This window comes from Dysidea avara, chromosome 8, assembly GCF_963678975.1.
Source record: "Dysidea avara chromosome 8, odDysAvar1.4, whole genome shotgun sequence".
NCBI lineage: Eukaryota > Metazoa > Porifera > Demospongiae > Dictyoceratida > Dysideidae > Dysidea > Dysidea avara.
Window position 1 is genome coordinate 12,398,705 of NC_089279.1, and position 26,786 is coordinate 12,425,490.

The following is a 26,786-nucleotide window of genomic DNA, read 5'->3' on the forward strand; positions in this document are numbered from 1 at the left end:
TTTTATTGTACTCTTGTACGTGTATCCATTATGCTTATAATAATAATAATAACAATCATTTTAACTGCCTTCACTCGCGGCTGTAATAATATGGTGTAATAATTATGCTGCACAACAGCCCTTCTACTATAGGGACACTTGCAGCTGTGAGAATATAAGGAGTAAAATGACTCAAATTATCATTCCATTAGATCTACACAGTAAAAACAAACTGGTGAAGGTCACTACTAAATGTAGTGAATGGCACTATTTAAGAATAATAGCAGAAACTAGTGAAATTCACTACTATACTTTTTACAGTGTACTGTAGGCTTAAGGAGCTATAACAGCTGGGATCTGGATTTTCCAAACGATCTTGAGTCAGTTGTTGATCATAATTGCTATCCCAGTACTGAACCATGAATTGGTGACTTGATCCCCAGTAATAGGCATGTGATTAAGATATGGAGCCACAACATGCAGCTGGTAAACACATGAACAATCCTCTCTAGCATTCTCTCACACCATTAATAAATAAACAAATAAATACAAAATAAATTAATACAAATCTAGCTTTTGAGTTACAAAAGGTAACTGAATTACATACGCATGTGTATATATACTACATACGCATGCGTAGTGGCTTGGGATCATAAGGATCTGATAGACTGACATTTTCTAGATACGGTACACCATCAGCAATGTTGATCTGATAGTTAACATTGGGATCATATGCAGCTGATAGACTGACATTTGCTGGATACAGTACACCAGCAATGTTGATCTGATAGTTAGCATTTAGTATGTAATCTCTAGTGATTGGGAGAAGTTCTCCATTACTCCCTGGATTTCTGACCAGTCCCATTCCTACAGGTCTACCAATACTATAGCCATATGCAGCTGAAGTGAGGTAGCCAACAATCTTGTCATTTCTCACGATGGCCTCACCACCCCACATGAGATTGTCCATGTCAAATTCTTGTAAAGTGAAAATAGCAACACGTTGCTTGATTCCTTCTTTCTTTTGTTTAATCAGAGCTTGTTTTCCTACAAAGTTGTCCTGTCAAAAAGAGCAAATTATGGCAGCAGCTGTATATGTCTTTCATATAACAACAGCAGTATACAGGAAGACAAATACACCTGAGACAACTGCTATTTGAGGGGGTAGCTATAGTTGATTGTTACTACCTTTTTCATGTCTACAGTAAAGCCCAGTCCAGCCTCCCATGGGGTAATGGTGGTATCCACTTCACCTCCCCAGTGACGATAAGCTTTCTCAATTCTGAGACTATCAACAGCATAAAAACCACCATTGTGTGGACGGATACCATCAACACCGAATAATTTGTGGTGTAGTCCATAGGAGTACTGTAGGAATGAATATGTAGATAAGTAAACCACCAATATTACCCACCATCTACCTCATTTGGTACATACAGTTCCCATCCCAGTTCACCAACATATGATACACGAGATGCTCTCACTGATGGTACATATCCAATCTCAATTACCTATAACACATCAACATAAAGTATTGAATACATAACATTAACCACCTGTGATGTTCCAAAGGGAAAATTGTCATCATCAAGAGGATGAGAAGTGACTTGTTCTAGTAACTTTCTGGAGTGAGGCCCCATCACAGCAAGTACTGTATACTGACCAGTCACATCTCTTAGTTGTACTGAGGATGGTAAGTGTTTACTGATCCATGCTGCAACATGTGTGGCTTGAGCTGCTGGACCCACTACAAAGTATCTGTACAACAATAATATTATTGGATGTACACAAAGACTATTGTCTCACTTGTTAGTTGCAGTTCTGGTGACAGTACAATCAGTCTCATATCCACCTCTCTCATTCAACATACCAGTGTACACTATCTTACCCACTGGTACATCAACATTATTAGCACATAACATCTGCATACTCTCCACTACATTGTTACCCTGTGTGTGATAGGCAGGCTGCATTACTACTCTTTGAATCTACTGCACGAATCTACTGCACTGTATGTTTGCATTATATTGCTTTGCTTACCTCTACTTCAAACTTGGCAAATGAGGTCATATCAAACACACACACTTCATTCCTACACTTTGTATGCTCCTCACACACATTATCAAACCAGTTTGGTTCACCAAATGTCCCCACAAATTCTCGAGACTCTGTAGAGCATTACATCACAACAATGACCTGTACAAGTTACTACTAACCATCTGGTGATCTTGTGAACCAACTGGGTCGTTCCCATCCCATTTTAGCCTCCCAACTAGCACCAGCTTTGTCAAGTGTTGAGTGTAATGGAGAACACCTATGTGGTATAAAAACTACATAGCCATTGTCATGTTCATGTATGTAGTTATGGTATTGTTGCATTGTTAATTCTGTAAGTATGATATTTCAGTTTAAGTTTTGTTTAAGTGCTGGTTTCAAATTTTTCATGCTATTAATTTCCCACCCACCTTCTGGGATTCCCTATACAAAAACTCATCTTGTGTTTCTTAAACGGTTTTTTCTGTGCAGTTGCTATATACCACCAGCTCCCTGATAGCAGAGGAATAAATTATAACTGTAAAAAGGTGTGCATCCAAGTAAAGAGTGAACTGTGATAAAAAGTAGTGATACCAGAGTGCAGCCATGTGTGAGGTATGCAAGTTGTAAAATAATATTAATCAGATAGTACAATTGTTAATGTATTGATGAGTAGTTTTCAAGTCCTTTTGTGCATCTTCATAAATACCTAAATTAATTCTCAATAAAACAAAGTGTATAGATTCCTTAATAGCAATATATAATTTGAGTTTGGCCTAGGCTTGAGCTAATTATGATTTTAATATTGAGCAGTGCTCAGCCTATTATGCACTTTCAATATTATGCTCTAAAATTGGCTGTTTTATTAGAGTACAGCTTTTCCTGACTGCTGTATTAGTGTTCTATTAGAGAATCTTGATCTTATTTATGTGAAATGTTAATAGCCAAGAAACAATAAAAATAATAGCATTATATTTGTGACCCAGTCTGAGAAAACTGGTCTTATCGCCCATGTCAGCAGATTCGATTTTTCACCCAGGACACACAGCTACATGAATAAACTATCTAATTCCACATTTAAAATCAGCTAGACTTGAGTGGTCTGGTTTTGCTGGCTGCTTTTCCCGAGCCCAGTGGCGATCCGTACGTGTGGTGTGGGGCCTTAATGGAGCTCTGGTCAGCCTGGGAATGACTGTATGTGGCTGTACAGCTCTGTGGTGTTGATTAAGTACATCTGCTGTGAATTTCCTTTCATTTTAGCCAGTTTTGAGACCTCAATGGCTCTAAACTTGGCCCAATTCATCCCTTGGCCTTCCTTTTCAATTTTTGAACACCATCTTGCCTGCCTTCCAGGGCCCCCACCTCCTACCCAATTTGCAGCTCGCCTGATACAGTCAACCTCGGTTTAAAAACCATCTAAAATGGTGGGAAACTTAGTTGTTGGCTACTTGCACAGTGGATGCGCTGGAAGATAAGGAATTGGTGTAAAACGTGTGAAAATTTGGCACACATAGCTTCAACTATTGGCGAGCTACAACACACTAAATACTTAAAACTGGCATTTCTCGATACATTTAAATAGACGATAAGCCCGGTTTTGTTAGACTGGGTCACATTTGTACATTTTCTTGGTATGAAATGCAGCATGTTTGTGTTTTGCTGTATTTTTGGTGTGCAGTTATCCTATTATGCTGGTATAATGCTTGATACTTTGCTAGCCTATTATGCGTGAAATTATGCTAGCATAATTGGTGCAAGCCTAGTTTGGCTGCTTCACATATTCAAACTATTTATTGCTGTCTGAGAATCTATACACTTTGAGAATTAATTAAATTTTTTGAGTGGTATTGACGAAGATGCACCAAAAGACTTGAAATACTAGGAGTGACACTTAGTTCTCATTAGTACATTAATAATTGTACTTTAATACTGTTTTACATCTTGCATACCTCACACATAGCTGCACTCTTATATCGCTACCTTTTGTCGCAGTTAACTCTGCCTTACTTGGATGCACACTGTTGTTACAGCTATAAACTGTCTTAGGATGGGATTTCAATCCTTTTTGTTGGAATAAGCATACTCTTGATGTTGAAAACAGTAGCAGATATGCAGTGTTGGGACAGTTACTTTTATAAATGTAACTCGTTACATATTACATATTATTTACAACTGAACTATTTAGTTACAGTTACATATTACCCATATAATAAAGTAACTATAATAATATTACATATTAAATTACTTTGTGTTCATAGCCTTAAGCTGTCACGTGTGAAACTAACACTTTATCATGTGACATGATTGCGTTGTTGGACAATGTGCAAATCTTGGTTATAAGCTGGTGAATAAGCTTCATTCAGTAGGCTTCGTTGCTTCATATCGGCTAGGCGTTACTCAGTGGATTACTAACAAGATTAGTAACTTCGTTACTTAAAGTAATAATATTACATAATATTAGACTCATTACAGTAACTTCATTACTTGGGTAACGCGTTAAATTTGCAAGTAAAGTTATATTACCTGTTTTTAAAGCATATTTCATTATACTACTTCGTTACCACAAAAAAGTAATATTATTATGTAATGCGTTACTTATGCAACGCGTTACCCCCAACACTGCAGATATGGGTGGATTTAAAAACTCTAGAACAGTGACAGTCTATGTTGCAGTTTAATAGACAATTTATCATAGCACAAAGTCATTTAAACAACAGCAGTATTTTTAGCAGCATAGCTATATAGCAACAACTGCAATCAACTATAATATCAATTTTAGCTATTACTTTTCATTTGGCACTGCATTAAAATGGTAAAGAGAACATACAGATAAACAACTCTTTAATAAATTGCTGCATTACAGTTAGCTTGTCTGTTACACAGTGAATTTACTGTAGAAAAAAGATACGCTGAAATGCATTCTCAGAGCTCCTAAAATCTTGACACATGTCCTCAGTATTCTATACATTCTGAAATTCTAGACTCAGTGTGCGAAATAACGTCCGGACACCGGACAATTTCCGGTCAATTACACTAGGTGTCAGGTCATCATTGAATTTGTCCGGAAATAATGTCCTTTCAAAGTTTATAGTGTTAGCATTGGGCTAGGAGGGAGGCCAAACATGATGGTATTGACATGTAATTAAGTTATTTGCTTTTGGTTTGTACTGACCACAAGGGTATGCCCAAGATGTACTCTGAGGTTAACAGTTTACTATGTTGTGCCAACCTACTTGTCTCAGTCATCTGTACTGCAGTAGTAAAATGTATTTATAACCTGATTACAGTTAGTAGCTTTTACTTGTGGTATCCATGATCACCTATACAACCAGTTTTTAAGCTAGAATGAACAAGACATCAGTGCATCTATTTATATTAGGGATAGAGCCATTATATATTCTAAGCCATGGCAGCTGCCAGCATAAGCAAAGTTTGGCCACATAGCTATATCATTCCAAGGCAAGCCCTGACTGAAGTCCTTATGGTTCCTTTCCTACAAAGGCCCAATTTATTGCATAGAAACCCTTTCATGTGGCCAGTAGCTACCTTTAAAATGCTGTACTATCAGTATCAGTGAGTGGTTGACAAGTAATCAGCTGTACAGTACATTGGTGGCCCCAGTGTTTGATACAAACATACAAGTGGTAGAAACATAGGAAAGGAGAAACAATAGAAGTTAAAATGTCCAGTCAAATTGCTTAATGTCCACTCAAGTTTTGCAATGCCCTGACAGTACGACAGGACATGTCTGAAAAGTTATTTCGCACACTGAGACTGATCTGCCACTGAACAATGGATAATATCTTTTGTAGATAAATGAAAAATCGTGTATTGCACACACACCCTATTGTACTTTCCTATACCTATTGTTTAAATTTAGGGTTGGATCCAGGGGATGGATCCAGGGGATGGATCCAGGGGATGGATCCTGGGGATGGATCCAGGGGATGGATCCTGGGGATGGATCCAGGGGATGGATCCAGGGGATGGATCCAGGGGATGGATCCAGGGGATGGATCCTGGGGATGGATCCAGGGGATGGATCCAGGGGATGGATCCAGGGGATGGATCCAGGGGATGGATCCAGGGGATGGATCCAGGGGATGGATCCAGGGGATGGATCCAGGGGATGGATCCAGGGGATGGATCCAGGGGATGGATCCTGGGGATGGATCCAGGGGATGGATCCAGGGGATGGATCCTGGGGATGGATCCAGGGGATGGATCCAGGGGATGGATCCAGGGGATGGATCCAGGGGATGGATCCTGGGGATGGATCCAGGGGATGGATCCAGGGGATGGATCCTGGGGATGGATCCAGGGGATGGATCCAGGGGATGGATCCAGGGGATGGATCCAGGGGATGGATCCAGGGGATGGATCCAGGGGATGGATCCAGGGGATGGATCCAGGGGATGGATCCAGGGGATGGATCCAGGGGATGGATCCAGGGGATGGATCCAGGGGATGGATCCTGGGGATGGATCCAGGGGATGGATCCAGGGGATGGATCCAGGGGATGGATCCAGGGGATGGATCCAGGGGATGGATCCAGGGGATGGATCCTGGGGATGGATCCAGGGGATGGATCCAGGGGATGGATCCTGGGGATGGATCCAGGGGATGGATCCAGGGGATGGATCCAGGGGATGGATCCAGGGGATGGATCCTGGGGATGGATCCAGGGGATGGATCCAGGGGATGGATCCAGGGGATGGATCCTGGGGATGGATCCAGGGAATGGATCCTGGGGATGGATCCTGGGGATGGATCCAGGGGATGGATCCAGGGGATGGATCCAGGGGATGGATCCAGGGGATGGATCCTGGGGATGGATCCAGGGGATGGATCCAGGGGATGGATCCAGGGGATGGATCCAGGGGATGGATCCTGGGGATGGATCCTGGGGATGGATCCAGGGGATGGATCCAGGGGATGGATCCAGGGGATGGATCCTGGGGATGCACAGGGAGCAAATGCATGCAAATCAGTTGTGAATTTAGAGAGGGTATACAGAAATATATGCTCCTCCCCCACACCCTTCTTCATTTCTGAAACTAAAATACTGTTTCATGCACAAGTTACTCTTAAATATACTCAAATAGAGCAGTCATCACATGAAACATACGTGTATTCGTCCAAGTTTGTCAAAAATGTTCCTAGGAGGCTGCATGAGCCCATGCTATGGTACTGCAAATTCTCCAGTGGCTGAGGAAGTAGTTGATGTGAGGATGGCTGATCAGAGTATGGCGTCTGGGGGGCAGAAGCTGTAGCTAATTTAGCTTTTACAATGTTTCAAAGTTTACCAGAATTAATTTATAGGCACCATTTGAAGCACATCAACTAAAACACCGGCTTTTTTAGTCAAAGTATTTAAAACAGGCTATTTGCAGTTAATATAAACTCATGATTACAGGGTTAATAAACATACGACATTTATAAGTAGTACAAAAAAGTCCTTAGAGATCTGGAAACTCTTGGTACAGTGGTAATGCACCAACTTTCAAATAAGGGGTTGGTGGTTTGATTGCCGCTGTAGAAATTTTTAAAACACTTTAGAATTTTATGAAGCATTTTTACTGCTCTATTAGAGTATAGAGTATTTTTCATGGTTTTCAGCCCCATTCCAAGAAGGATAGTTTCAGCAAGATAATATTCTGAGGGGGGCTAAGCCCTTCAGCTCCCTACGCCCCCTTTCTACCACCTATAGTTGAATCATGTACTAAATATTCATGTAATACAATACATATGGTCAAATATTCTAGCTGGTTGCTAGTTGTAACTGAGTGTATGATCAAGTCAGCAATGTGCATGCATTTGATGCTACTCTCAAACATAAATATCTATGCCCTGAATTCTTGGTATCAGGGGCAGTGGAGCAGAGTGGGAGAAGCAAAATTTTACAATGAAAGCTACATTCACAGCAAAGTTTGAAGCATGCAATAGATATGGGTACCATTCATCAGATCCCTAGGAAAAATTTCACATTTTAGGAGCCCTGAGATTTATTAGCAGCTCCTCACAAAAATTTAAAAGATAAGTACTGGTATGTCCTTTTATAAATAAATGCCTTTATTATTTATCTTTCTAAAATAATCGCACAAAAATAAACTATGCACACGTATGATTTTTGTGAGGATCATTGGCAGTTATCTCATCGCCTGAATGCTGTCATTGTGTGTTGCAGAGAAAATTAAAGTGGCACTGAGAGTTGGTACAGTTATCAGTGTGTTGACTGTAAACATAAGCAAAGTTAATTTTAATTAGTGCATATACCATGCATTTTGTACAGTGGAGTATCTATCATGATGTTGTTATTGGACCACGTTCTCACATATACTATGAACTTTTGATTGGACCAAAGTGAAAAGTTTGTCCAGAGATATATAATACTCTGCATGGTATCCCAGTCAAAGTATCCTAGGTGATTAACACCATACTACCATAGATCCAGTACAAACTAAAGGATCTATGATGTTTTATAGCAAGTGATAATGTCACTATCCATAGGATATCCCATTGTTTAGGATATCCGGATAAGCTATTGTTTCAGCTCTACTTGTAGCCAAGCATATCATAGCACCATTGAGTCCTCCAGCATTCCAGTGGTTTAGTAGTGATTACCTAGTGGTTTCCATCCTGTTTCTTATACAGGTAGAAACTGTCTTGGTGGCCACTTGTATAGAAGGACACCTCTCTAAAGAAGCCAACTATACATTACCCAATCTATATGTTTAAATCCTGGTATGATTGCATATGGATGGACTACTGTAAACTTGTATTGTAATCTGCTTGCATGCCAATCTTTATTGAAAATGGCTAGAGGTGTACCTACAAGAAATCGTATGGGGCACCAAACTATAGTATATGAAGTAATTTGGTTGTACTGGAATACCGAGAAACATTGTCTATCAACACTATTTCACACCACAATAATAACTTCTAGCAAATGGCACTCTCTGATAAAATTATCTACTCCAAGTGCCTTGTTGCCTCACATAGCATCATGTCTTCTTCAAAGAAAGCCATAAGGAAGCATCAACCTTTACACTGACACTTTTCCTTTCAAGTATGTATATAGCCACATATTTAAAGTACACTACAAAAGGAGATAACAGCACTTGTCACAGTTGTTTTTGCTGCAGGAAATAAAAAAAAACTGTAACTACACTTTGCACTCTAAATGACTTAACATGTTGGAGAACTTCATCAGAGACCTTTTGCAAAGAGAAAATCGAGACACTCTGATAAAGCAGTCATCTTACTACAATAGTTACTATTGCAAAAATAAACAAAAGAGGGGATCCATGTTTTGAAGCAGGAGACATGACGGTGTGACATAGCTAATTTCCAAACTTAAGTTATGCCATCATATCTTAAGCGCATGGATCCTTAATTCTTGACAAGTGTAAGAAAAATTGTGACCAGGCCTGCGAAAATAGGGCATGTGGGCACATGATTTTTGCTTACTTTTTCAAACTTTCATCACTCATAACCTTTTGTACCATTATGCTATGGCAATGCAATTTTGAGCATCTAGTAAGAATTTAATTGGCTTTATGATGCAAATAATGAAATAAAGATGCTGATGATTTGATTGCTGATGCTGATAAAAATGCTGATGCTATCTCAGTGCTGGAACAGCACTGAGATATGACCTGTAGAGTGACGCGGAGTAGTTTGTGCCACATGCCCTGTTTTCGCAGGCCCGGTCACAATTTATAATGGAGTAGAGATCATAAAAATATGAAACAATGAAACAAGGAAGGTCATCTACACCTGCAGCTATACTAGTTGGCATTTAATGGTATAGCCATGACTGAAAGAACTTCAAAGAAGGATTAGATGTATAGTTGTAGGTCTAGATGACCTCTTATTTCTATGATTCCTATTATTCAAATGTAATTTTTCTTATACTTGTTTGTCTGCTCAACATAATTAGTTACTGGTGACCCATCACATACTGCATCAAAGGAATTAGGGAAAGACTCATTATATTAGCTAATTGAGCAACTGAACACACGCCTCAACTATCAGTTACTGATTGTACCATCATCAAGAGTGGATTATCATCTAGGTTGGCTTGGCAGCAATTACTCTAGCAACTGACAGGCACCTTATGGAAATACAATTTCAAAATGATCCTCCGCCACTATGCCTTATCCAGCATTGATGACAATGTTTTTTAATGTGTTAGTAGTAGTTGCAGTTATAGTAATGTTTCTTCACCAGACTATCAATTACTGAAACGTGAAGTGGCCATTCTGCTTCATTTTCAGCAATGTTCACCTGCTATACAGCAGTATTAATACGAGAAGCCAATTCAGTAACTACAGATATTACGACTCAATGCATCAATTGCTAAAATGCAGTGGTCAGACTCAATTATGTTCCACCTGTTATACAATATTACAAACTAAGAACAGTAAAAGAAGTTCCAGTTTAATCAAATCATTGAAATTGAAGTACTGAAGCCAGGAGATACATTATTGCCTTACGCAGTGGTGAGGAAAGAAATGGGACACAAAGGAGGGTTCATGGTGTGTGCATTGTAGCTGCTGCAGTTGGAAAAAAGGCATGTCTTGGGCTGAAGTGATGTCGGTGCAGAAATCAAGCCTGTAGCCTCATTGAGTTATGCTTAGTTGGAAGCATCAGTCAGGAATTCGTTTAGCAGAAAATTCAGTTAAAAACATATTATAAAAACTTGTTAGCACTCTGAAGACATTTATACATGGGCTTGGTTATGACTGCCATGTTGTTATAAGGAAAAGTGAGGCTGGTTTTTTGGGTAATATTTTTGGGCATGAAAGCCCAAACCTCCATGGTCCCCTACTATACTATACTATACTACTGCACTGTACGATAAGTTTAGTAATTAGAGGTATATGCACTTTTGTTAATTATATACTTACTTGATATTTCTGCCAAAGCTGTACTGCATTTTAGGGTATGCCACTGCGTACTTCCTTCCAATGATCTCCACAGCACGATCATGCAAAAACCGTTTGCTCATGTCATGTGATCCAACCCTACAAGGAAAATAAATAATAACAACAGCTACCCATGTGGATAAAGGGGTCTTGCAGCCTTACAAGTACACAGACACAAATAATTGGACTCCTTGGTAAGATATTATCCAATTGCAAGAGTACATAATAATATGTACTCCTGGTAAAACTTTGGTTATTTAATGCTGGTAGGCATGGCAGCATTGTGGTATAAAAGGATAGAAACTTTTAATGAAGTAAAATTGTGGGTTTGGAAAAGCTACCGTATGAGGCACCCATGATATGTGTAACAGACACTTTTCCACATACCGTTTAATATCAAATGGATGTAGATCATATGGAGGGGATCCATTAACTATCCATTCAGACAATACATGACCAACACCTGAAGAACTCATTATTCCAACAGAATTGAACCCAGCTGCAACAAAGTAGTTTCTCACCTTTAAATATTGATAACAAATTAATTAATGCAGGTATAGTTTTAAATCAGGTGATCAGGTGCAAAACCATAACCTTGCCTCTGGCTGGTTGTGGGTGTGTGCCTAGTTCCCTAAAATTTGTTATGCGTGTATGTCATCTAAAGAGTTACAAACTACAAAAATACTTAATGTCATAATATAAGGCTATGATTGGCTGTATTAAACACTCAGGAAGTTTTGTCTTGTATCTCAAAGTTGAATAGGGCTGTCTCACATATTGTATAAGCAAAAACTTGCTTGAATGTTAGCAGTGAAGGACTTTGAAGTGTAGACATGAGTAAAATGTTGCTTAAAAGTGATAGATATAAAACTGTAATCAATTTAGTAGTGATGAGCAAACCCAGCTGGATTCCCCGTTTATGAATTGTTTATTAGGTGTATAGGATAGGAGTGTAAGCAAAAAAAAAGTGTATTTCAGTGCATAGCTATGTAATGTAGCTACATATCATACGTGCAAAGTTAACCATATAGAGGAATCTATAGAGCAACACATTTCTTATGGGTATACGTATACTGGCATAGAATTTACCTCAGGGGCCTCTCCTAATAAGGGTAGAGTATCAGGAGTGAAGGACTCTGGTCCATTGACTATCTGTCTTATTTCAACTGTCTCTAGTGCTGGTATTCTATATAATGCTTCGTCTATTAGTGGTTCTGTAAAGCAGTAACAACTTCTAAGGTATAGTGTACCATCAGGTAGTACCATGTAAAGAAAACCAAAGTTACATAATGATCAAAATCAAATACACAATTAGAAGAATCACTGTGGAGTTTATAGGCAGTAATTCTTATTTGCTCATACACTCAGTGTGTCTGCCCACTTACGTAAATGATCCCAGTCTTCAGGGAGCAGTTGGTACTCAAAAGGAGTAGGAATTCCATCAGTGAAGATTGGTTTACTGACTGGTTCAAATATTCCCACTAAAATTCCACCACTCCACTCTCGCGCATACAAGTGTCCATCTGGATCTCTCATTCCTGGTAACATGCTGTCTACTGCATCTAAACACATAGTATATATGTATATAATATCCACACAAAAACAGCCAAGCTGTGAAAAAATGGTGCGGCCTTAAAAAGCCTGGGTGAAAAAAGTTGTGAAATCAAAGGTGGCGGCCAAGAAATGGCTGCAATGATGTTAATGCTAATAAATTTTAACAATGCACACAGCCATTATTAAAATTTTTAGCATTAACATCATTGCAGCCATTTCTTGGCCGCCACCTTTGATTTCACAACTTTTTTCACCCAGGCTTTTTAAGGCCGCACCATTTTTTCACAGCTTGGCTGTTTTTGTGTGGATTTCACTCCTTTTTGTACTTTACAAGGCCCCAAAACCAGCCTATGGCTGACTTTGAGGTTTGTTTTTACTCACATTTCTTCTTTTCTATGTAGATACAATGATGATTATTGAAGACAGACTTATAAATGTATTTCATTGCATGATTTAATTCAATATTTGATAATATTATTGTAATACTCTAATAGAGTGCACATTTTTTTTGAGGACTTCTAATAGAACATACATAGAATGTTCTAGAACAGTCTAGAACTTCTATTGGTAGATTATGAAATTACAAACGTTTGACTATAAGCAGATTTCAACTAGAAATTTCATTTATAAAGCAGAAATTAAGTGAGGTGATCAGTCAAGGTAGCAGTGGTTCAGTGGTTAAGGATGCAGGTGTTAGGTATGGAGGTCCCTGGTTCGAACTCTGGTAAGTTTTTTTTCCGATATTTTTTGCACACCTTTTTTACCCCGTGGTGACTGCTCTATTAGAGTATCTCGATCCGCGATTTTACACTTGCTTAGTTTTTGCTTTATAACTTTGTCACTGTAACTCTATTGCTATTCAAACTATCAAAAGGCACTGCTACGATGACCAGCCTATCTACACACCAATTTTAAAGTTATTTCTATGCTTGGTTTACCCTGTAGCCGTGACAGAAGTTTGATCTGTTTTTACGTGAATAAACGTCCATAACTCCTTGAATACTACTCAGACTTACAACAAACTTGGTACGTGAATCCACCGTTACACGTTCTTAATTTGTGTCAAAGATCGAGGCAATCGAGTCACACGTTTGCATTTTACAGCAATTTTTGCAAAGTGTGCGAAAAGAAATCGAAGCCCCCGTAGCCCCCCCCCGTACGGCATAAGAAGAAAAAAACGAAGAAATTAAAACGAAATTTTGGACGCCCATATCTCGCAAATGGCTGTTGCGAATTTAATCTAATTTGCTGTGTGGCGTACCCTACCTGGGGGACAGCTATGATGCAAAAATAGTGTGCTTTGGAGAAGGGGCCATGGAGCTATGCATGCGTGAAAAAGCTGTTTTCTTTCTTCCTGTAAATATACTCACGGTGTGGTCGCCGGCTTTCTTGGCCGCACGACACACTACCGTGTGTCTTGATATCACGGTGTGGTCGCCGGCTTTCTTGGCCGCACGACACACTACCGTGTGTCTTGATATCCTAAACACACGTATGACTGGGAAGGTTTTGTACAAATATACTCACGGTGTGGTCGCCGGCTTTCTTGGCCGCACGACACACTACCGTGTGTCTTGATATCCTAAACACACGTATGACTGGGAAGGTTTTGTACAAATTCAGAAATTAAAGTTAAAGTGATCAACAAATGAGCACTATGAATGAGACTAGTGTATGTAACAAAATTAACGGGTTACTAAATAAAGATTTGCTTAAGTTATCAGTATACAATGTGTGCAACGCGTATGCATATGTGTACGTGCATGGGTGTGTGTGTGTGTGTGTGTGTGTGTGTGTGTGTGTGTGTGTGTGTGTGTGTGTGTGTGTGTGTGTGTGTGTACGTACATGTGTGTGTGTGTGTGTGAGTCAGCATAGCCAAGAGAATGCAATTGAAAGGCTCCTGGCTTGACACCTGGTTATGCCCAGTTGCAGATGTTTTTGTTTCTTTGAACAAGAAACTTAACTTACATTGTTCTAGCCTACACAGCTGTTAAATGGGGATGGTGAGGCTGTGGGTGTCCACACTTTACCTGAAGACATGGTATAGCCTCTTATGGGTTACTAGTCCTGTTCCAGAAGGATTTACCTGTTCAGACTCACAGCATCTGAGTAGCGAGTACACAAGTGTCCCAGTGCTGCTATACTGGGTGGGTGTAACTGTAATGTGTATTGCATGTGTGTGTGTGTGTGTGTGCATGCGTGCGTGTGTGAGGCAGCATAGCCAAGTGGCTAGAACATTGGCTTGGTAATTGAAAGGTTCCAGGTTTGATGCCTAGTTATGCCAGTTTGGTGTTGTTTCCTTGAGCAATAAACTTTACTGACATTACTTCAATCAACCCAGTTGTGTATTGGCCATGGAGACCTGGTGTCAACTGGGGAAGCAGCCCCTCCCAGCTGTTACATAAATGGGAACCTGGTGCTTACTGGGGAAGCAATTCTCCTTGTCTCGCTTAGCAGTGTTGGGGTCGTTGTGGAACTTTGGGTTCCGCAACCTCCCTGGACAGTCCTCTTGTTGGTTACTATCCTTACCCCAGGAGGATTTGCTTGCACAAGGCTCATGTGCCTGAGTGGTACACAGGCATCCCAGTGCTGTTTCTCTGGGCAGCAATAGCTGTGTTTTTTTCATGGCTGCCTTAGGCTTTGCTTTGTGTGTCTGTGTCTGTGTGTGCATGTGTAGAGGTCTGTCTTTTTGAAGACTATGAATGGACACATTGACGTGGTGTCCCCTGGGCAGTGTTTGTTTTGCAGACTCTGGTTAAAGCCAACTAAGGCCCTAAGGATCACACTGATTTGATCAGTGTCCACTTGAATCCTTGGAGCCTTGCACTACAGTGGTGTAGCAAGCCCTTAGTGTTTTCCATCACAACTTTGCTTAAGAAGCTGTGTGACACTATGGCAAAGCACCCTGACAGTTTTAACTGCCTAAGGTCTTTATGTGTGGGGTGCTGGAATGTTAGAAGTCTTGTTGAGATGGATGGTGGTATAAAGACTGCTACTGTTCAACCTAAGAATCATCCAGTATCTGTTAATAAGAAAATCAATTTTCTGTAGGGGTGTAGTATGTGTTAGTGAGACTAAGTGGATTGGTAATGATGTCTTTGAAGTAGGTGCTTCTTGTGGTCATAGTGTTTTTCAGTCTGGTGATACCATCCAGCATGGTGGAGGAGTTGCTATTGTGTTGAATCCCTTAATGGCACAAACATGGAGGGGGATTCAGGAGGGATTTGGTCTGCCATTTAATATTATCTATTTGTTTACAACTGTGTTTTGATAATTCTAACAAACTAAATGTTTAAACACTATCATTAGTGTTGATGCCCCAATCCATTGGGCACCTGTTGAGATTAAAGATCAGTTTTTTTATGATCTGCAAGTTGTGATCAATTCATCTCCTCCTGATTGTGATGGGAGACTTTAACGCAAGATTTTGGAGGTGGAGAAGACATGGATCCATCGTGGTTGGGAGTAGAGGATATGTTTGATGAATGAAAGTGGAGAGTACCTGCTTAGCTTCTGTGCAATGAATGAGTTTTGTACAATGAACAAAATGTTTGCAAAGAATGAGGATCCATCAGTATACTTGGCAACATCCAGGAAGTAGCATTGTATTGACTACATATTGATACTCCACTCGCAATGACAGTATTGCACTGATGCTACAGTATTTCGTTCAGCTGAATGCTGGACTGATCATAGATTAATTAGTTTGTGCTACACTAAAGCTTGCTCTAGTTTTCAGGAAACAAACATCATGTAAGCAAAAGAGGTTTAATGTTGGTACTTTATTTATTGTTTATCTATTAACGCTTTACAGCACAAGTGCTGAAGTAATGGAGAGTTTGTTCAGAAGTTTGTACACCATGTGATTCAACTGTTGGGAGATGTATGGGATGAGATGGCTGATGGGCAGGCACAGTGGTCTGTGATTAGTGACTCAATGTTACAATGAGATGTTAAGGATAGGTGTTAGGAAGCAACCTGATTAGTTTGTTGCTACGGAGAGCTCCCTCCGACCAATGATTTCTAAGCGTAATAAACTGTTCTCCCATTAGTTGCTGTCTGGAAGCAATGTTGATAGACAAGGTACTTGTCTCAGAGGCATTGTGTTGCTAGTGCTGTGAGATCTAATAAGAATACAGTAAGTGCCTCTAGGAAAAGGCACAATCGATCTGAGATGCTTTAGCTCAGCCAGCGTGGTGTGGCAGGATATTCATGCTATCCATGAATGTAGGACTGGTCTTCAGCCAGTGAGGTGTTCTGCTATTAAGAAGAGGGATGGAGAACTGTGTGTTGGACCTGAGGAGACTTTGTGTAGATGGAGAGAACACCTTAAAGGGGTTTTAAATGTGATTAGTCTAATTAGTCCTTTGAGCAGACAGCACTTGATGATATAAAACAATTATCAATAAGGAGTGAGCTAGCTGAGCCTCCTGATAGGGATGAGATATTGGACAACTTGCTGTGGGTAAGGCTGGTGGTATCAATGGTCTATTGCCTGGTGTTTTGAAGTGTTGCAGTGGGCTGTTATTGGACTATATATCGTCAAGCTGTTTCAGACTGTTTGGGAAGAGAGATGCATGCCCTAAGAGTTTAGGGCTGCTCTGCTGGTCCCTGTGCCAAAGAAAGGAGACTTGTCTTGTTGTGACAACTGTAGAGACATTAGCTTTTTGGACATGATGGGCAAACTACTTGCCAGGGAGGTTGCAGTTGGTGGTGGAAGAGACAGTTTCAGATTCTCAGTGTGAGTTCAGGGCTGGCAGAGGTTGTGTTGAGATGATATTCTGTGCTCATCAGCTAGTGGAGAAGGCCACTGAGCATAATACTAAAGTTTGCTTCTGTTTGTTGACTTATGCAAGGCCTACGACTCTGTACCCAGAGTAGCTCTTTGGTGTGCATTGCAAAGGTATGGTGTACCTGATGTTATGATTGAGCTTGTACGGTCTCTTCATGATGGAATGTCTGCTACAGTGACAGCTGGTGGTGGAAAGCCAGAGCCTTTCTCAGTTAGGAATGGTTTGCATCAAGGGTGTACCATTGCTCCCACTCTGATTACCGTGTACTTTGGGTTATTTATTTATAGGTGGCTTGATACTACTGCTGAGCTGCCTAGTAGATTCGGTATGGTTGAGAGTATTGGTGACTTATAGTTTGAAACATGTTACTAGAATGTCAGACAACAGACACCCGAAGAAGCTATCATTTGGTTGGCTCCCTAAGAAGTGTCCTGCACATGGTGCTAAGCTTTGTTGGAGGGACAAGGTCCGTCAAGATTTGAAGAAATATGGGAATCATCATAGTATAAGGAAGCTCAGGATCGTATCAGATGTGTACATGTAACTGACGGTGCCACTTAAAGAAAACTTTTTTTGTGCCATCTGCCATTGCTCCTTTAAAAGAACGCAATATTGTTGCAAGGCATAAGTGTACCACCACTTGTCCTCGCTGATGATAAGGAAGAATGACCACAGCCCTGGACAGCATCATATCAGGATGGCTGGCTTCAAGTTCAAGTGTGTGTGCATGTATGTGTGTGTATGTGTGTGGGTGTGTGTGCGTGCGTGCGTGTAAAAGTCTATTAACTAACCTTCAAAGGGCTTAGAGACAAGATAGTAATGTTCAGTGGAGTGTAGAGGTATTTTAACTTTAGGATTTGATAACTACAATAGATATCACATACAATCGTGTCAGAATAATTAGATTACTAACGTTTCCTAAATCTCTTGCCCACTATCAGATAAAACACACATGTTAAACAGTAACTTTATTAGTGGAACAACTACATACCTGTCCAGCACAGTTGACAAACACTTCACACTTCACATCTCCCTGGTTAGTCCTCACACCACACACTTTATCATTACTGACCAACACTTTATCAACAGTCACCTTCTCTACTATCTTCACTCCTATAGTGACATGGCATTGTCATATGAGAGCACTCATGTGTTCTGTTTCACATACACACCACTTCTGGGTACTACTAGCACTACATAGTTTTCACCCGTGTTGATATTTGATGCAGTTGTGCTATTTAGGTATAACTCTGTATACATGTTCACAACATATATAAGGTTTATGCATGTTAAAAGTGACCTAACCATTACTTATGTATTTTGAATGAGGCATTAATGATTAATGCTTCATTCTCACAGTGTTTTAATGCTTCATACCCAAAGTGATTAATACTTTATTCCCAATACAGTAGACCCTCAAAATTGAAAATGACTGTTCTATTAGAACATGTTAAGTACAGGTATATGTTCTATTATAGTAGTTCAACAGAGCTTTGTATATAAATGTATAGGCTTCAGTTTTCCAAACAATTCACTTGTCTGAACACTTTTATCATTGCCTGAGAACAGTGGGGTTTGGATAACTAAGCGTTCACTGTACATTAATTTATGTTACTGTGAATATAAATGTAGACACTGAAATGGTCCTGCACAAAAGATAAGTACCAATGCTATGGTAAAGTAAAAACGTTGGAAAATAGCGTTTCAATCACCAAAGTTTATTCCACCAATTTTCAATCATATAGCAAGACCACGTTGCATCGTTGCCTGCAATATTCCAAACCACTACCAAGAGATGGCACAGTTCATTGCCCTGTGAGGGAAATGTTTTGATATGCATGATAGCCTGCACTGCTGGAGCCTACATTCACTATATTAACAACTAAACATTGCACTCGACATTTATAACCATCAAATGACACTTGCATGTGGTATGTTTATATATACATAGCATGTTTATGTTGATAAGATATAGCGAGTCTCCATTTGCCAAAGTTTTTTCTGCCAAATTTTCTATGTGGGTTTCGCCAAACATTTCTACCGCCAAAGTTTTTTCCATATGGTATAGTTGAGATGCCACTAGTGCATTAATCATGTCTCTCTCGCCCACCATACACACACAATCATAATGTGGGGATATTGTGTGCAGCTGTGTGCTTCAAGTTGTGTGTAGGGATAGTTAGTATTTTCAATTACTTATACATGCAGGGTAGGATTTTTCAAAAGGAGGCCTGGTTAGAGATCTAAGATAGTTCTAATTGCTATAGGGTAGCTGTTCTATTAGAGTAGCTACTTTATAGCCTGACTGGATTTCATCATATCCATATTGTCGCTATACTAATACAGTAATTCTTGTAGCTAGATAGTCAGAAAGCTTGCCTGATGTATGTTTTAAAATGAGCTTATTTCATGGTGATTATTCCTGATAATGGGAACCCTGAAGTTTGTCATCTATATGTTCCCAGTACTAAGTGAAGATTTTCTGAAACCTCCTGACAGCTTTAATTTTGTATGTGTACATCTTCACATCATAGGACACTTGTTTAAATTATCTATAGTCTAATTGTGGATTAAAATGTCACAGGAGTCATAATGAGACCTGTGTGATTTTTAAACATGACATTTTACACCCTGGTATCTCATAACAATCTGCCCATGTAGGGCTGCTATTAGCAGCTGTACTGTACATTCTCTTTCACCAGCAGGATGTGTTGATGTTGCTGAATACTAAAGCTGACTGGCATGGTTCATGTTTGATTATGCTTGGTAAATAATACAGCTGTTGTGATTCCTAAAATTATATTCTGTGGCCAACAACACTATACTTGGGTGTTAACCTGCAAAGGTATTTCTTTATAAATTTTGCTACTTTTGCTTGCAATGAGCTGTGTGTATAATTTATAGCACTGGCTTTTCAGTTGCATAGTTTGATCATTTGTATCTTCTGTAGTTGCTAAGAATTGTGTATGTCAGCTAGCTATACAGCCACAGGGACATGAAAGCTTTGTAAATATTTAAATTCTAGTTGAATATAGAATCAGTGTTAAGATCTAAAACAAATTGAGTTCGGTAATACCAAGAGTTCATAATAGATTATAAGCACTATTTTTTTGCTATGAACTTTTGGTAATACAGTCTAGTGAATAGAAACACTCTGGTATTTAATGAAACAGGCACACTGTATTTGCTAAATATAGATAACTCTTACCTCACACTTCACTTACCCTTTTGAGTTGCTCCTTTAGCAAAAGCCTGACACAAATCACTTGGACCAAGTGTGCCATCGCTGGGAATCCATAGGCCTCCCTGTATACACAATATAAATATTCATTGGATTGGTGAAATTGAAAAAGCGTGCTACTTCAAAAAGGAGAATTTTTACAAACAAGCAATCTCCTGGATGATAAAATATCCACAAATTATATAGTTGCATGAATAAAACATATGCTGTAATACTTGTAAAAAAATTCTTCCCTTTTTCAAGCTAACTCATACCAAACTGAAGGTCATACATTGGCAGGCATTTTATATACCATTCTGAGTGGAGCATGTACTGTACCCAGAACAAAATAGGAAATTCACAACTTGTAATGCTGTTAAAAGTGCAACTGACTTGTAAGTCATCATATTTCATATGGGGCCATTTCTTGTAACATTCTTCTGGTGAGAGGATGTAATTCTCAATACCAAATACACTGTGATAACAAAGATGATACTCATGTAGAAACCCTATACTCAAACCTTGCAAAAACACCAGCTCGTCGTATATATTTCATCCGATCTTGTGTTCTTGCTATCATCACACTGCCACATTGTTTCCAACCTAAGTAGTGGTAAAAATATTATATACTCGAGGAGTATATTTATCTCAGGGAATTCACTAAATGTGTATAATTATGTGTGTGATATTTAGTTCAATAGGGTATCAATTAGCCATAAACAGAGTAAATGACAATCAATCAATATTAACTGTAACAGGACTGGTTATTTAGAACAGTGCTCAATGCCTTACTACACAGTTGTTTGTTTTTCACACACATACACAAATCTTCATACTTGTTGATACACCAGTTTCTTCTTCTAGCTTGGGAATTAGCTCATGTCCATACGTTGCGAGTTTTGTCTCACTTTCTGTTGCCTTTAACTGGGTGAATAGCCCAGCAGCATGCCAAGTTGAGCCACTGCTGATACTAAAAATAATATAAATGTTGTGTACCATACTGCAGTAGTACTAAATAGGATCACCAAATAAGATCACAAAGATCCAATAGTATAGCTGACTGGAAAGTACACTTACAAACTACGTAGTACTAATAGTAGCTAAATGATTTGGATGTGCAAGATCAAAGCCCTAAGTACGTACAGTTCAAATACTCCAGTGAGTTATCATGGAATTTATCAACCGAATTGACTACAATGCCTTCACATTGCCTGGATAACAATATCATACAATGCTGTAGTACTGTATAGTGATGAGGTTTGGGCTTTCCTAATCCTACCTACTAAATACTAGCCTCACTTTTCAGGCTATGGTCAGTATTGGTTAAGCATAATCAAACCCAAAAATATCTTCAGAGTGACCCCAAACAACTGCGCTCTTTGCTGTTGTTTAGGGCTCGAGACATGCCCTTTGATGTACTGCAACAGCTACAATGGGTGCATCATGGAGTTACCTTCGTTCTCCTTGTGGCGCATTTCTTTCTCCATTACCACATATAGGTATTGATGTGCAGATAGCACATGACAGGCCTCTCTAGCTATCACATTTATAATGGAAACTGTCAGTAATTCTGTAGTGACTGGCAGAGGCATTTTCATATATTCTTTATTTGTTGCATTGTGTAATGGGTGGAACATAGCTGAAAATGAAGTGGAATTTTCAATAGTGAATAGTTGGGGCATGTGTCCAGATGCGAATATGTTTTATGGTATGCCTGGTGCCATTCTATTCATTGATTCAGCATATTGTATCCTTTGATGTGGTAACGTAACTTGATTCAAAACTGTGGTTAATTCCCACACTCTACTTGTACTTCAGAATCTCACTGACTAGCAATGATCCACTTCTGAGGATTGCAACGCACAATCTGGTCGGACTGGGTTGAGCTGGACAAAACTTGACCCAGATTCCTGACCTGAACACATTCTTTACAAGTACACACAGCAAAATCTTTGTGTGTATTAACCTTTTTGTTTGTGGTTATAGAACTAAGCCTTGTGCTGTGTACTATCTGACAAAGAATCATGTAACTTAGTATGTGGTTAGATTATTGTCTGACTGGACTGAGCTTCGATTCTGTTTGTGTGGACGATGCAGTGTGACCCATCTAAATGCAGTTAGCACATACAAACATAGTGACACAATTTATCAATACTACCAAACTGAATTTGCGGATTCAGATTTAGACAACATGCATGGAACTCCATTATACACACGTGTGACATTTTTTATGTATTTCAAACTAGGAACTATTCAACAGTACACTGTATTACTAACTGCATGCACAGCATGATTTTCAGAATGATTGCAATATTAAAGCCAAACTATGTGGTAGTCAAGCAAACCAAAATTAAAGATTTATAAGGCTGTTAAGGCATAAAGCATAATCACAAATATACAAAAGTGAATAGAGTTTGTTTGATTGTTTGTTGTATAGCACTGATCAGCAGTGAAGATACAGTGTTGTGAAACCTTACTTTATTAATCCAAAGACTTTTATGTCAGCCCACAACTTGGACATGGTTGGCTGCTCAGTCCTTAACTACCATATATCTCATATGTGATCAAAGAAATGAAGATCAGTGTAAATTGGAATGCTTTATGTAGTATACTAACTACCTATACAACCCACAGGAAGGAAGCAATTTCAGCCACAAAGCATTATATATACACATGTAGGTATTCATATGAATTGTGAGCACAGCTTTAACATTTACATATGGCTTCACAACTGTTTTGCATCATCTCTAACATTGCTGTCCCACAGAGCTGTAGTTATAGCAATAGCTAAGTTGATGCAACATCAATTTGTGAAGTATGTGTAGTATAGCAATACAGTGTAACCTGTTTATCAGGACATTTGAAAACTAGACACCTACTATGGACACTTGGTAATGGTCCCAGAGTATCCCTTAGTACAAAAGCGACCCAGAAAATCAGGACACTTTTGGTTGGTGCCAAGGTGCAATGGTCATACCAGTTTCGCCCCCAAAAATCCATCTTTTGTTTGCTGTAAAAGGTAAGGGAGAAAATTTTCTTTACAGTTACAGGCTAGTAGTTTTCGTGTTTAATGCCTGGTGAGTCATGTTTGTCTATATACACATTTTCAGACAAATAGTCTGAAGAACTACCAGTTTTCACCCACTGACTATGTTCTTTTGATGCAAGGTGTGTACTAAACTGTATTTTAGATTGTTTAGTTATGTTGCAAATTCATCACCAGTTTCTATCACTCACAATAACCTGTATCCATGCAAACATGCTGTCACATAGATTCATTCCACTTAGCAAGTCCCTCACAAAGGTTTCAGAGCAATTAAAAACTTTCATCATGAAGGCAAATTAACAATGGGGGTGCAAAACCAAGAGTTCTTGAACTCTTGGTGAAACTAGCTTGGCACTCATATCCAATTATCCATGGATGTCAACAATTACAATAGCTCAATGAATTCTCTTATCTGAGGTGACAACCTCAGTGAGGTTCTACAATGTCAACCACCTTACCCGGACACAAAACTGCATGCATGTGCCACTATCCAGTAAACTGAGGGTGGAGAAATGGAGATTTTCTCTCAGTTAGGCATAATGAAGTATATGATACTACTGCTACATGTGGTGTGTGGCTGACCTGCTAGATAGCTAGCTACAGGATATCAGTTTGCCATTGTTGATGATGGTGCCCATTTGGATATGGTGGCACAGAACATTTGGGTCTCAACAACGCATATTGTTTTAATGTCAGGGTGTGTAACTGTGTATCCCTTCGCACCTAGCTATCAGGCCATCCCAATTGTTTAGGGTTATCAACAAAAGCCATCTCAGGTCATTTCTTAAGAACTCAACTGTCTTCTTACCATGAATGTTTCAGATTACTCTACAATTCACCTTTAATCAATCAACAATCCATAAAGCATTTATGAAACTATCTGCTTACACACCTGACTCCTCAGCAACATTTCAGAATAACAGTCGTGATAAGCACCTTCTAGAATATCATTAGGAATGTTGTGTGTAACTGACATAGAGCCATAGAGGTATAGTTACAGACGTAAGTTGTATTCTCCTGCCCCTAGACCCTTTAGTTTAGCATGCTTAGCATGCTCAGCCTGCATGAGGTGCTTCCTTCACCTATGCTATGAACTCTTGACAAAACGTAAAGGGAAACGTAAAAGTAAAGATGAGACGCTGAAAAGAAAATCGATATTAATTTCTCTCAATTCTTTTTTGGGGCACCTAACAAATAATATATATATATATATATAAATTAGAACCATGGTGATTTGCCAGGACTAGGCTGCAGACCTTTGAGTGTGCCCATATGCGGGCTTGAAGAACACTTTATGGACACATTCAAAATCGTTCTAGTGGTGCCCCGTTGTCATGGTGGCACTGGTCCTTGGTACCGGTGGCACTATAGTAGTACCGTGACAACACCTGGTCTGGTGCGGCTGCCCCTTCACAAAAAGAGGAAGTGTCTGGTCACTCTAGCATGTTACAGAAAACAGGGAGCTAACACGTGACCATTCAGATTGCGTTATTGGTAATGAGCTTTATCCGAAATTATGTCACAGACATAAAAATAGCCGCTGTAGTGTGAGAACATTCGTAAAATTTGTATGGGCGGCTATGGGGAGAAAAGTTTTGAATATTTTCACCCTGGAAGATATCGAGCTTTAACCAGCAGGTATGGTTATAAAGTAGCTGAAAGAATAGAAATCTAGCATGATTTTTTGAAAATCAACCGAAAATCGCTTTTATGCACTTATTGTATTGTCTTATAGCTTTTTTTTTCTTAAGGCCACTCCAAATGAGACTGTAGTTTCCCGTCCTCTGCCCACATCATGTCTAGGCACCCGCATTGCATGTCAATATTGTCATTATTTTTCCAAAACCACTTCCTGTGCTGCTTTCTGGAAACTTTTCATGGAACCTTTTATTTTGCATTGCTAAAAAGCACAATGAAACCTAAAAATGAATGGTTCTGGTGGTCAATAGCTTGCAAAGAAGCCATTTTCATGACCTTGGAATCCTCTCAAGATAGAGATACTCTAATAGAGCAGTCACACCTCTAATAATGAATAATGATAATAAGCCTCCCTCCCTCATCGAATAACGAAAACACCAGAACGGGAAACTACAGTCTCATTTGGAGTGGCCTAATTAAGAATAAAACTGACAGTATTTAATTATTTTACATAATAAATGAAACATTGAAATAAAAAGTCAACGCGGCAACAGCCAGGGATGCATCATTTCCAGCACTGTCTTATAGCCATACCCACTAGTTAGAGTTCGATCATCTTCCTTCTTGGCTGAGATATCTCCATTCAAAATATCTCTTCCCATAGTTGCCCATACAAATTTTATGAACGTCCCCACACTACAGTGGCCATTTAACGTAATGATAAGGTTCATTAGAAAAATTTTCTTTTGTTTTGTGAAGATGCGATATGATTGAGGCTGCTTATAGTCGTCAATATAGGGTTTTGTTTAAATGAACAAATGATGGAGGTAGTTTAGGGCCTTTTAGTTGGAACTGATTTACTCATGATGCTGCGTAATCAATATTGAAAGAATCTTTAATTCTGCTTTATAGCAGTGGTTTGTTAGCCTATTTTGAAAAACTACTTACTTTGTATGGTTGCCAGATGTACATTCTTTCTGCCATTATTGTGATGTAATTGTTTAATTACATTCCATTGCTACAATCAGGGCTGGGGGAGCCATCCATGGCAGGCAGCCCTGGCCAGAGCCTGACCAATATTGCGCATCAACAGTCCAACTGATTAAGTTGGGGACATATTTTGTCCACCCAAATGAATTTTGCCTGACCAATATTATGTTGCTTCCCCCAGCCAATTCTTTGTAATGTTAGAGTGACCAGACCCTTCCTGGGCCTCTTTTTGCGAAGGGGCGGCCGCGCCAGACTAGACAACACTAAAGTTATACACCATAATATTATTATTATGACAACACCCATACCTTCCTTGTTCCAAGACGACGACATCAGTCCATCCTAATTTCGTCAAATGATACGCGACCGAACAACCAATGACTCCGCCCCCACATACAACAACTTGACATTGGTCAGGGAAGGTTCGGTAAGCCCGTATCGTGTCCCTTAGTCCAAGAGGTAACGAAGTGCATCGCAAGCGTGTAATTACAGCCCTCAACATATTAGCAGACTACCTTAGCTGAACCCATAGTTGAACGCTTTGTCATCACGTAGCTATAGCTGTAGCTACAGCCACAGCTATCATCATACCTGTAGCTATA

General features: G+C 39.4%; 1 protein-coding gene across 1 annotated transcript; it reads right to left on the bottom strand.

The window, feature by feature from the left end:
* Window positions 1-498: 498 nt before the first annotated feature.
* On the bottom strand, window positions 499-26,786 carry LOC136263956 (pyruvate dehydrogenase phosphatase regulatory subunit, mitochondrial-like). Its single transcript, XM_066058626.1, has 19 exons — window positions 26,493-26,786; window positions 21,347-21,480; window positions 21,032-21,113; window positions 20,904-20,985; window positions 20,515-20,596; window positions 18,282-18,403; window positions 18,204-18,224; window positions 18,082-18,154; window positions 12,329-12,505; window positions 12,033-12,157; window positions 11,331-11,464; window positions 10,926-11,042; window positions 2,196-2,293; window positions 2,020-2,147; window positions 1,786-1,928; window positions 1,536-1,737; window positions 1,401-1,490; window positions 1,168-1,347; window positions 499-1,039 (listed from the first exon to the last, which is right to left on the bottom strand). Exons 1-19 carry the CDS (start codon window positions 26,684-26,686, stop codon window positions 602-604), a joined length of 2,622 nt encoding a protein of 873 aa, XP_065914698.1. The 5' UTR covers window positions 26,687-26,786; the 3' UTR covers window positions 499-601.

Coding starts and splice junctions, on each gene's coding strand:
- LOC136263956 (XM_066058626.1), bottom strand. CDS start 26,686: ATGTTGAGGGCTGTAATTACACGCTTGCGATGCACTTCGTTACCTCTT. Junction 11,465..12,032: donor TATTAGGAGAGGCCCCTGAG/GTAAATTCTATG, acceptor CAATATTTAAAG/GTGAGAAACTACTTTGTTGC. Junction 1,738..1,785: donor ACCAGAACTGCAACTAACAA/GTGAGACAATAG, acceptor ATTGTTGTACAG/ATACTTTGTAGTGGGTCCAG.